At 50.9% G+C, this 12,015-nt stretch overlaps 1 protein-coding gene across 1 annotated transcript; it reads right to left on the bottom strand.

Annotated features, from left to right (window-relative positions):
- Window positions 1-7,975: 7,975 nt before the first annotated feature.
- Window positions 7,976-10,300, bottom strand: Hoxc11 (homeobox C11). The gene is made up of 2 exons (XM_013032479.1): window positions 9,619-10,300; window positions 7,976-8,208 (listed from the first exon to the last, which is right to left on the bottom strand). Exons 1-2 carry the CDS (start codon window positions 10,298-10,300, stop codon window positions 7,976-7,978), a joined length of 915 nt encoding a protein of 304 aa, XP_012887933.1.
- Window positions 10,301-12,015: the final 1,715 nt, after the last annotated feature.

Below are 12,015 nucleotides of genomic sequence, written 5' to 3'. Positions count from 1 at the left end.
CAGCTGGGGATAAAAATTTAGTATGGGAACTGATATTTCCTCATTTATGGGACGATGAAATTAAAGACCAAAGCAATTGAGAATTATATGACTTTGGGGGGCTCCCTCCCCCCTTTCATGTCTCCTTTATTTCCTGCCTAGTGTGCTATCCATGGAGTTTTGTCATCTCAGTTCCCTGCCCTTGTCCCCTATTTTGGGGTGTAGTGAGCCCTTTCCCCCGTGGCCAGGTGCCGCTTAGCCACTTCCATTCTTCCTAGCTTTTCTTACTGAGGGGCCATGACTGACCCACCTAAGCCTCCACTCCTGCCAGTGTGGACTGAGCGGAGGAGAAGGGGAAAAGCCTTGCAAGGAACTGATTAGAGCCTAGCATGGGAGTTTGTTGTGAGGATCAGCAGAAGAGGGGGAAAGTAGACAAATATGAAAAATCTGCTCAAAAAAAAACAACAAAACAAAACCCAAGCCCCCAGGCATAAAGTGGGGGTGCCAGCAGGAGAGAAGTCATCACTTGGCCCCTGGCTGGTCTCCCTTTACCAGCCGGACCCCCGCCCCCCACCCCAAGCCTACCTCTCATCTCCAAACCTTTTTCATGGGGAGGGGGATGAAGTGGCTTCAGAATCCCTGCCGTTATTAATGGAACAGAATACCCCCGGGAGACCCCCACCTCAACTCCCACCTCCTCACAAGAACAAATAGTGTTTAAAGTTGAAATAATTACAAGTATGATAAACACGGCCCATTAATGAAACAAGAAATCAAATTCATCAGCCTAAGTGGGACCCCCGGTGGGACAAATGTTTGCCTCTAATTACTCAAGATGAACGAAAATCCTGCGCCTGTTAAATAAGAGTGTGCTCGGACTCAGACTTGGCTAACTTGTTGGGGTTTTTGCACACTTAGGGATCTGCCTTGGTGGAAGTAAAAGGAAGAAAGAGTGAATGTGGGGGCCTGATGGAAGGAGCATTTGTGTGGGTTCAGGCAAAGTCCAACCTAGTCTGGGTCCCAGCCCTGCCCCCTTGAGCTTATCTTTCCCCGAGGCCACGAGCAAAGGCAGCTTGCTTCCTATTGTCCAGGCCTGGCGTTCAAAGGCATGCAGACCGCCACAGCCACCAGCCTTCAGCCTGCATCGCTGCCATGCACCTAGCGGCCTCTGCCTACAGAGCCAAAACCCTTCTCCCACTCCCCTGTGGCACTGGACTGGTGTCTACAAGGAAGTCTCTATTGTTAAAATCATCCATGTACCGATTCTTATTAAGCCATTTTTCCAACTTGCTCATTTTATTAAGAGAGCAGAGCCTTTGCCTGACTCCAGGGCTCCCCCCTCCTCTCTCTTTTTACCTCAATTTAGGGAAGGAAAAATCCGCGGGTCCACAAACCAGAATGTGGTTCAGATTATGCCTATGGCTCCACAAATCCCATCTGCCCTAAGGGTAAAGCTCATACCCTTTTTGCTCTTCCAGCCACAGGGATACCGGGATCCTAAAGAGGCAACAAGGCCAGACTAGGCCTCCTGCCGCCTGTGAGTCTGTGAGCAATGAGCCTAGGAGGGTCCAGAAGCTCCTGGCTAGCTCCAGGAGGGCCCAGCGGTTCCACGCGGCCTGGGGCTCTAGGAGTCCTGGGGGAAAAGCACAAGGAAAGTGTAGTGCTCCAAAAGACCAGAAAGAAAGCTTGGCTGTCTTCTAGGCGGTAGGTAACCCTCAAATCATCCCCAGAAAGCACCCCGATTTCTCCAATTAAAAATTGTTGGAGGTTTCCCCAAAAGGTTAAGGAAGTCATCTGGGAAATTTAGAAGATTAAGTCAAAAAGGAAGTGTTTTTATCCCTTTGGGGTGGAATAATAAACTAGAATAAAACCAAAATGTATTTACTGAAATCTCTTCAAGCAAAATGGAAAGCAAAACCACACCAGTCATTGCAAAGATGATTTTTTTCCCTCTTGTGAGGGAGGCCTAGATGAATCATTCCTAAATTCCTAAATCTTGAAGGAATGGATTTGCTTTTCTTCACTAGTACCAGTTGAAATGGGAGCAGGATAATCCCAGGAAAAATGTGAAATAAACAGAGGTTCAGGAAAAAAACAGATAAAAGGAAGGGTTTTTCAAACAGGTATGGAGCTGAGAGGCTGCGGGTAGTTACAGGGGCCTCACTGCTGTATTTCGGATCTCAGTTATCTGGGTAGGCTGGCTAGCGTAATTCCTCTCACATCTGAACCCTGGACGCAATTATGCCCAAATACTACTGAGTTGAGCATCTATACACATGTCCGACTTGCACTTAATTGTGTGTACCCCGTCACAAATATTCACTTTTACCCAAAGTGTTCCTAGAGATCCACAAATCCTGAAGTCTGATAACCCGCATCAGCCCGACCGCGTTCCTGGCCCTGCCGAAGCCGATCAGCTACTTAAGTTTGCCTTCTGAATCGAAACCAGACTGCAAATGCCTACAAGAGTAGCTTTGCGAGGAGGAGCCAGATGAGAGAATGTCTTGGTCGGGGGAAGGTCCTGGTCCCCACTTTAATGGTTTGTTTCTAAGTTTTCCCTGTTGGTCAGATTTGTTCCTGGGAAGAAAAAGAATCCATCTTTCTTCATGGAGCTAAATTCCTTTTTGAAGATCTCAGTTTTCTTTCTCTCTCTGTCTTTTTCTTTCCTTCCTTCCCTTTTTTTCTTCCTTTTTAAACCTTCCTTCTTCCTTTCTCTGTCATTTTCTTTCTTTATTCTTTTGCATCCTCCTTTCTGCTTGCTTTGTTCTGTTTTTCGTGCTCTTGTCCCTCCATGTATTTCCTTTTTCCTTCTCTTTTTCTAACCCTGTCTTAAAAAAAAATGTTGTTGGCTTCCTTACTTTCCTATTTTCTTCTTCTTTCTTTGTTTTCAATTTATTCTTGTGCTTTTCTTCTCTCTCTTTAATTCTTTTCTTCCTCTTGACTTTCTTTCCTAGGTTCTCTTCTTTTTCTCTCTTGTGCTGGCTCAGACAAGGAAAAACAGCCGGCTCCGTCACACGCTTCCCCATCCTGGCTGCTCAGGCTTGGAGTTGACCTTCTGCCTTCAGCCTCACAAGGCAAGGTATACAACTTCCAGTGGGCCGGCAGCCAGCAGTCAGGCCTGAGCAGTCGCCATTAATGGGAAGGAAAAACCAGCTCTGGGGCTCATCCCTACAAATTCTGATGGCTTCCTTGAAGTGCCAGGTTCCAGAGGTCAGGTATCTTCTTTTCCTTCATACCAGAGGAGCTTTGTCCACTAGGCCTGCGTTTAGAAACAGTCCCCTCATCTTGATTCTGACTCCTAAGCTAAAGGCTAAATTTGCCAAAGTTCAGCTTGGTGCCCTCAAGACTGGAGCCAGAGGAAATGAGGGAACTGAGCTCTGTCAGTTGAAGTGGAGGGCAAGTTGAAGGGGTCATCTGTGGGCTTGGCAGCCCAAAGGCCATGTCCTCAACATGAGTACCTTTGTTCTCTGTGTTCCTAGACTGCAACCCTGCTGGCCTCTGTCTCTTTGGGTTCCGCAACAACTGTGCACTCTGGGCAAGAGTTTCTTGGCATTTTGGACTGTTTCTTCACACCCATTTTTTACTTTACAGGCGACAGGGGTTCAGGGCTATGTGTTGAGAAACCCTCCAAAATCAGCAGTCTGGGTCAAGGTTATAGGACTTCTCCACTCTATGCAGTGGGCTCTGTGTGTGAGAGAGAGAGAGAGAGAGAGAGAGAGAGAGAGAGAGAGAGAGAGCCTGCTGGAGGAGAATAAGAGAATGAGATGGTCCTGGCTGGCATTGTACAAACTTTGGTGATTTATAAAATGCATAGTACACAGTATTGCCCTGAAGGCCTGAAGCCACTGGTCGCTGGCAGCCCCCAAAAGCCAAGGTGAACCTCAAAAAGGACTGGCCGAAATCCAAGCCTTTTTGCTTTCAGCAAAGAGAGGTTACACCCACAAAATAGAGCTCCAGAACCCCTCTTGTTCCTCTTTCAAGAGATCTCATCCTATGGCACAACCTAAACATTTAAGCTTTTTTTTTAAGGGAGGGGGAATCTTGTAAAACTTTTTATGCCAAACAAAGTTATAAAAACTTCCCAGGCGTTGCCTTTTGCAAAGGTTTATATGAATAATAAAGAGTATAGTCGCGTGCACAGTGTTCTGGCAGGCTCTGAGCAGGGAGGGTTGAGCCAAGAGCCCTCTCCAGCCCTAGAACTCCTAGAAACCCCGAGATTGCCCCCTTCAGGGAATATTGGCCTAGAAGGAATTGCCCTCCAGATTCCTGAGGTGGGGAGGGAGGAAGGGGTGGTGCCCTTGACTCTCTTGAAGTTCAAAGTTCTTCTTTGGCCTGGTGAGAAAAGCCCTTTCTTTTCTCAGTCCACTCGAGAAATTGGTTCAAAGGTGGTCTCTTCCCCTCTGCTTCAGGGGCTGAAGGCAACTGTAAGTCTGCCCACACACCAGGTCTGTACCTTTTCTTTTGCTCCTCCCAAACTTCCCCAACCCCTCCATATGGGGGCATCTAGAACCCATGAACGCTCTGTTAGAGCATTCAACGGGGTGTTAGGAGCCCACCTCCACGGAATCCTTGCATTGCTATCTTCCCTAGCAGATACTCAGACCCAGGGTCGGAGTAACAAAGAAATTCCAAATCCAAGGCTATACCAAAACCACTTCTCAAGTCAAGTACCCCTGGCTTCCCTTGCACCCCCAAAGCCCATAGTGGGAGGGGGTGGGGCCCAGAGTGCTCTCTTAGCCCACACCACTTAATACCCTTGTAAACTCCCACGTGCGCTATAAGCTTGGATTTTTACAACCAACATTCCTCCTCAGCTCCGGGAAACTTTGAACTCGGCCTCTGGTTTATTTACTTGGGGGTGGGGTGGGGAGCTGGGAGCTAAGAAAGGCTAGAGGAAAAGAGGGAAAATGTGGGGGTAAAGGGATGATGGGGTGGGAGGGGGTCTGGGGTGTGCTGGGAGAGCGAGACCATCCACTGTTGAGTTTGTTTACTATTTAGGGCGGAAGCGTTTTCTAACACAGGCCAGACTGGGTCGTTAAGGGCGAAATGAAACTGGGTTTAGAGGCGCGGGGGGCACTTTATGGCGGCGTCTAGACGAAGATCTTTTGTTCCCAGGCAGCGCTGCGGCTGGAGGGGATTACCCCAAGAGGTTGAGCCCAGAGTGTCCCTGGACAGTAAAGGGGGCTGGACATACCTAGAGGCTGAAGGTGGATTGGTTGGGGGGCCACAGGTCCTCTCCCCCACCTTTTAGAAGGTCACCAAAGAATGGCAGGTTCTTGGGCTTGGGTCACAGAAAGTAATTGTTTTTCTTGCACTATGACTCTTATCCTTCAGGATATTCTGTATCTGAAGGTCTTTTCTGGGCCACACAATGCAGGGAAAATGGACCTGCCGGGTTTAAAATATTTTTCTTCAAAATCCAAAGCCTTTTGGAGGTTAATAGTTTCCTTTATAAGCTGGTTTATTCTATCGAGTTATCACCATGTCATTTAAGAGGAAACATGGCCGCGAGACGGCCCGCTAGTGGGCAAACATCATACCTAGAAACATGTATGTGTGTCTCTCTGCACACAGAGAGGACCCTCAATTGCTGACCACACTCAATAAACACTGCCAGTGGTTACACCATATGCAGGATGCGTACTGTAGATGTATATGTGATCAAATGTATTCCACTACAGGCAAAAGCGTGCAAACAAGATTCCTCCTCACATACACACCTAGGTACACTGCCTTAAATAATACAATGCTTGTGTTGACAAATTTTGTCTTAGAGACTCACATTTACAAATAAAGATTCAGATACCTCAGCTGCAAAGACCCCTGTCATCAAAAACAGGCTCAATGGCCTCAGTGCTTTTTCCTTCCATCCCACAGAACTGCAATGACAAAACATTTTAAATCACACAAGAACCAAGAGGGGGAGAGATGAGAGAATCAGTCCAGAACCTCTGCCCTCAAACAACGAATATTGAACAGGGACTGACAAGTTTCCTTCACTAGAAGTGTGAAAAGGACCACATTAATCTTTACACAGAAGAAACATGCAGTAGATACAGACTGGTGTATTGACAGTCCCTACAGCTCACCTCCTTCCCCAGTGCCCTACTTTATGTCAGTTCCTACAAAACACATCTCTGAAGCTTTCTATTCTGGGACACCTAAAGTATAAACATCAGGGTGGCCCCAGCCTCGGTGTCTGTGGTGTCTGAAGGAGCCTGGCCATTTGTGCCAAAGGAGAAGGGGCCAAGCACCCCCTCTCCCCACCCTGAGGGGCTGCAAAGGAGAAAAGTAAGGGACTAGTTTCCCCTCTTCTCTCCTCCTTCCTTCCAAACTGTATATTAAAATTCCAGGAGGGAGTGAGGGGTGGGGGGAGAGAGGCGCGAGAAAGCCTTACCCTCAACCCTACGCATTTAACATAGACAGACGGAGACATCTGGCAGGAGGGTGGTGGAGCCAAGAAAATTCCTATAAATTTAAATTTGATGATGGTTACAATTAACTCCACAACAAATGTTCACTTAAACGGAAAGCTTTGCTGGGCATTTGGACTCAGTTCGAGCTGCACGTGAGAGAGGAGAGCTCAGGAGGAGCCATGGAATATCCTTCCCTTATAAAACTACAGGAACAAGCTGCTGCCTCACTGTTAGCCCTGCCAGTGGAGAGAGCAACTCCAGGTTGGCCAGCTCTGGCCTACCTCACCTCTGAAAGAGGGTCCTCCTTGGCTGGGTTCTCATGCCTCCTGCCTCCTGCTTCCTGCCTCCTCCTCCTCCTCCTCCTCCTCCACCTCCTCCTCCTCTTCCCCCTCCTCCTTCTCCTCCTCCTCCTCCTCTTCCACCTAGGAGCATGGAGGGTTTTAAGAGGAGAGGGGTTAATAAAAAGGTCAAATAAAATCATAATATTGAACAGAATGAAATCTCTTTATTTGCCACGGGGAAAAAAAATCACAGCAATCCCTCTGGGACAGGAGCAGGGTGGGGATTGCACACGTACACATCGCACTCACACACATGGAGAGAGATGGGGTATCTGAATCTCATTCCAGAGGGTCCTCCCCATCCTCTCAGGATAGAAAGAAATACTTATGAAATTTATTTACAAAAAAAAATGTCCGGCCCCAGCAAGGGGGAGGCTCCCCAATCCCATCTCCCTATTGCTTCCTCCACCCCAATCTTTTTTTTTTTTTAAGGAGGTAACAACTGCATAGACTAGCTGTAAATCCATGGTGGGGGGGCACTGCTTTAAAAGGTTAAGACAACGCACCAATTATGATTTTTTTTTTAAAGAGGGCTCGAGGAGGCTCAGGCGGGGCCAGGGCGCAGACGGAGGTAGGACACAGACTTTGCACACCTAACACCAGGTCAAAGGTACAAGAATTTCACAGCAAGGCAGGATCACATTTAGCTGCCCCCCTCCCCATTAGCAGAGGGGCATGTGGGAGTCAGGGCAGGGCGCCCGAGGGGTCTCCTCTGGCGCAAACAAGGTGTCTTAGCGAATCTTTTTTTCACTTGGGTAAGGGAAGGTTTCTAGTTCAAGGATTGTTTGGGCTCAGGCGCCCAGGCAGGCGCCCAAAGGCCCGCCCCTCCCCCACCCAATCCGAGCAGCAAGACTTTGTCGCAAGGTGTGTTTTCTTTTAAATAAAGAGTCTTGGGGTCTCGGCGCGCCAACGGGATCCACTCGCCGTGGGTCAGACACTTCCGTTCATCCCTCCTCCCTTCCTTTTCCAGCCGGGTCTCTGTTTCTATAGTTGAGAGTCAGATCCCAAGGTAAAGGGGGTTCCTGGAGAGAATGCCAATCACGGGCAGTGAGTGCCAGCCCTGGCCATAGTCCAGTTTTCCACCCGCGGGAAGGAAAAAAACAACAACAACAAAAAAAAACGACGAGTTAGAAAATAAAAAATAAAATAAAATAAAATAATTTCCCCCTTCTCCCTCCCTCTCTGCTCCCTACCCCCCTTCCAAAAGAAAAAAGGAAAAGAAAAAGGCTCGGTCTGCAGTTACAGCAGCGGGTTTCCTGAAAAATACTGCAGCCGATCTCTGCTCAGTTTTTTTTCTTTCATCCTTCTGTTCTGAAACCAAATTTTCACTTGTCGGTCCGTCAGGTTCAGCATCCGGGACAGCTGCAGCCGCTTTTCTTTGTTGATATACACGTTGAAGAAAAACTCTCTCTCCAGTTCCCGGATCTGGAATTTCGAATAAGGGCAGCGCTTCTTGCGGGTGCGGGGGGCGTCTGGAGGGAGGGGAGGGGGCAAGTGCGAGGAGAGGGGGGGGAGGAGGAGAGAGACACGTGAGACCCTGGGCGACCCCAGCCCCGCTGAGCGCTCAGCGGCCCTTCTCCCCGTTCTCCCAGCCCCATCCTCCAGGCCGCCCTCCCGCCTGGCTGGCGGCTCTCCTGCAGGCCCGGGCGGCGCTGAGAGCAGGCCTCGACCCCCTTTGCCATGTTTAGCTTGGGTGGGGGGGAGCACTGAGCAACTCTGAGCCTCCTCCCCCTCAAGGCTGGAGCTTTAGCTGACAGATCTGGGGGGGGGGGGAAGGGGGAGAGGAAGGAGAGCCTGTGCGGGGCCTTGTGCTTCCCTTTGGGCCTGGCCCGTGCCCCTACGGTTCTCCGCGCTTCCCCAGCCGCCCTCCTAGTGGTTATGAAAGCCCAACTACCCTCTCCCCACCCCAGACATCGAGGTTGGGGAGGGGGTTGGGGACCGCGGAAAACCGGCGCGAAGAAGTGAGATCTGACCAGAGGAGGAGGAGACCCGCGAGCAGACACTTAAAAGACACTCTCTTTTTAAAATTGGGGGCTTGGGGGGGCTCTGGCGCCCCGGGACGCCCGCCTACCCCGGCCGCGCCTGGTACGCACACTGCCTGCCTGGCTACGGTCGGGCCCTGAGGCCGCAGACCGAGGAGCGACGCGGAGACCCCCGCCTGGAGCGCAGCGCAGCTCCGATCCGCCTCTCCCGGTTCCCCGGTCGCCGCTAACCCGCCCCGCGGCTCAGATTTCTCTGTTCAAAGATCCACAAACGCATAGTTTGCACATTTTCAAACATAGTTTCAAAAAGAAGTAGAACAGCCTAGGTTCGCCTCTTTGCTGGGTGTGTGTGTTTGGGGGGGGTGTCTCAAGTTGTGCTCCACAGCTTTCCCCCCCCACCTCTTCCCCCCCTCACTGGGTTTCTTCACGTCTTTCCCTCGCCCTCCCCTTCCCCCCCTTCCACCCCTCCCCTCCCTCCCACCCCTTCTGGCAGCCCGGCTCCCCATCCTTCCTTAAATGATCCTCTAAGTTCACGATCAAAGTTAATATCGCCCGCAATGGTGGCACTTTTAAAAATTTCACAGACCGAGGGAGATAACGGGGGAGGAGGCGGGGAGGGGGGGGTCACCCGGCTTTTCCAAAGATCCCTTTTCCCTCCCTCCCCACCCCTTCTCCATCGTAAAAAAGTCGAGTCGTTGGGAGAGAGGGCTTTGTAGGTTATAATAAAATCCTTTGAATGCTTATAAAACTCCACATAAAATCGGACTGACCCAAAACATGAGGCTGTCCCTGCTCCCTTTTGCCTTACCCCCCCCTCCACACACACCCCACCCCTACTCTAGCCCTCCCTCCCTTCCTCCCTCCCTCGCTGCCCGCCGGTTCCCGGCCGCTGCTACCTACTGGGGGCGGCTCCCTTGGCCGGCTCCTTGGTCGCCGAGTGGGCCGAACCAGACGAGCTGGGATTCGTGTTCTCCTCCTCGGCCTCGGCCTCAGCACCAGCCTCAGCCCGGGACGTCAGTCCCGAGGCCGGGGGCGCCTCGGGCTCCCCCTTGGCCTCACCCTTGCCCGTGCAGGGGGGCTCGGAGGGCGCATCTCCGCCACCGCAGTAGGCGTTGTCGAAGAAACGATCGAAGGCTTGGGGCAGGACACTGTTCTTGTTGACGGAGGAATAGAAGCCGGCGGGGGCAGCATGCGGGGCGCTGGGGTGGTGGTGGCCGCCGTAGGAGCCTTCGTTTTTCATGAGGATCTCAGTGACGGTGGAAGGTGGCAGGCACTCTCGGTGCATAAGCTCGTCGGCAGCCGCATAGCAGGAAGAGTAGCTGTTCCGGTGGTGCCACTTGCCGGATGGCTCCAGGCCGTAGGAGACCTCCCGGACTGGAGGCACTTGGGCCGAATAGGGATAGGAGATCTGACGAGAGGGGGCCTGGGGTAGGAAGGAGGAGACCGTGGAGAACTCGGGCACGTAGTAAGTGCAACTGGGCAGATAGAGGTTAGAGGCGCAGCTCCCTCGCTCGCCGAAGTCAGCGCCCCTCTCCTTGCGCGACGGCGAGCAGAAGTTGCCCAGGTTGACCGAGTTAAACATCGTTCTCCTCTCCCTGCCCTGCTCCGGATTGGAAGGGTTTTGGACCCGGTCTAGCGAGGGGGGGAGAAAAAAATTTGGGAAGGCGAGATGACGCGTTATCCGTCTTAGTAGTCTTCTCTTCCCGAGAGCACGTGATCCAAAGTAGATATTGTCATATATCAGTTCGGAGCACTTCGCAGACGTAGGAGGGGTTCTCTCTCTTAGGTAAGATCGGGGACGTTCAGGCGATTGGTTTGCAAACACCGCAGAAACATTATGAAAATCAATTGCAGATTTGTATTCGTTTTTCTCTCCTCACTCCCCTCCTCTCCATTCCACAGAGCGAGCAAAGAAGGAGAGAGAGAGAGAGAGAGAGAGAGAGAGAGAGAGAGAGGGTTGGGTGGGGTGGGGTGGGCGGTGGGATGGGCGGGGGCGGTGGTTGGGAGGGGGTAATTGTATTTTTTTTCTAGCTGCTGCTCTTTTTTTCCCCTAGGATTGGGGAAAGGAGGGAAGTTTTCAGGATAGAGGTCTTGCCTCTTCCTGGTGATCAGTACCAGACTCCGGTAAAAGCAAGGACTTCTTTACCCACAGTCTGCTTCACCCAGAATAATGAATTCTTCGCCCCCCCCCACCCCCAACTCTCAGGGACTCTTACCCCTCCAAACCCGCAAAGTCAGCGCCTGTTTTTAAGAGTTTGAAGAAGTCCAGTGGCTTATTTTCTGGCTAGAGCTGGGTGAGCTCCCTTTTAGGTTTGTCTTTAGAGAGTCTCCCGGGAAGAGTAGCTGAAGTTTCCCAAAGGTGAGGCAGTTTAGCTATAAGCCAGTGTCCCAACTTTGGCTTGCTCTGCTGCCGCCGGCAAGGGACTCGATTAGTCATAAACGAGTGGTGAGCAGTGCGCCAGCCGCCCAGCCGGTGCCTGGCGAAGTCTGGGAAAAACCTTCTCTAATGTTGTGTTAAATATTTAGTATGAGAGAGTGGCCCTGGGTGAATATTTCATGCCTGCCTTTATTGTCAATCAATGTGCAGAAAGCTACATCCACTGTGGATTTGTAAATCCCAAGCCTCAAAGAAAAAGATTGGGATATGTATCCTCTCTATTCTGGCCCTTTTGGGTTGAGGGTTTAGCCTCAACTAGTAAGCTAGTAAGCTGACAAGAAACCTGGTATTGGGGCCCAGGACAGAATATAAAAGGGGAGATACCACGGTTTGGGGCTCCTGTCTTTAAATGATTTAGAAAGCTGAGGTGATTGGAGGATCAGGTATGCATGGATTTCCAGCACAAACTAGTTGAAGAGTGGGAAGAAGCTGTAGACCCTGAGATGGGAAAGGGAGAGGGCCAGGAGTCACTTCCTAGTGGAAGTCCCCAGACCTCTTTCTGGAATTGCAGTCAGACCTTAGTACCTCCCTGAATCTCAGACCTGTCTCTGCTCTCCTTCAAGTCTGTCAGTCTTCTGGATGCCTGTGGCCCTAGGAGTAGACTCAATGATTCAGCCTCCTTTGCCTCCTATTCTTCTTCAGATCATAACACACATCTGGGAAGCTGACAAAATCACTTTCTTGAAAGGTTTTGGACGAGGGCTAAGGGGACTCATGGCTCCATGATAGGGATGCCAGACCAACCGACATAAGCAGAAAGCGATCTTGGTCCTAAGGAGGGGCTCCCAGGATATGAATTGTTAGAGAAGAAAGAGCTGAAGCCTCCGAGAATTCAACCCACTGCACTCGCAGGAAAAGGA

The sequence above is a fragment of the Dipodomys ordii genome, unplaced genomic scaffold (genome assembly GCF_000151885.1).
Source record: "Dipodomys ordii isolate 6190 unplaced genomic scaffold, Dord_2.0 Scaffold155, whole genome shotgun sequence".
In the NCBI taxonomy this organism is placed as follows: Eukaryota; Metazoa; Chordata; class Mammalia; order Rodentia; family Heteromyidae; genus Dipodomys; species Dipodomys ordii.
Note: the sequence above shows the minus strand (reverse complement) of the source record. Positions and strands in the feature narration are given on the sequence as shown.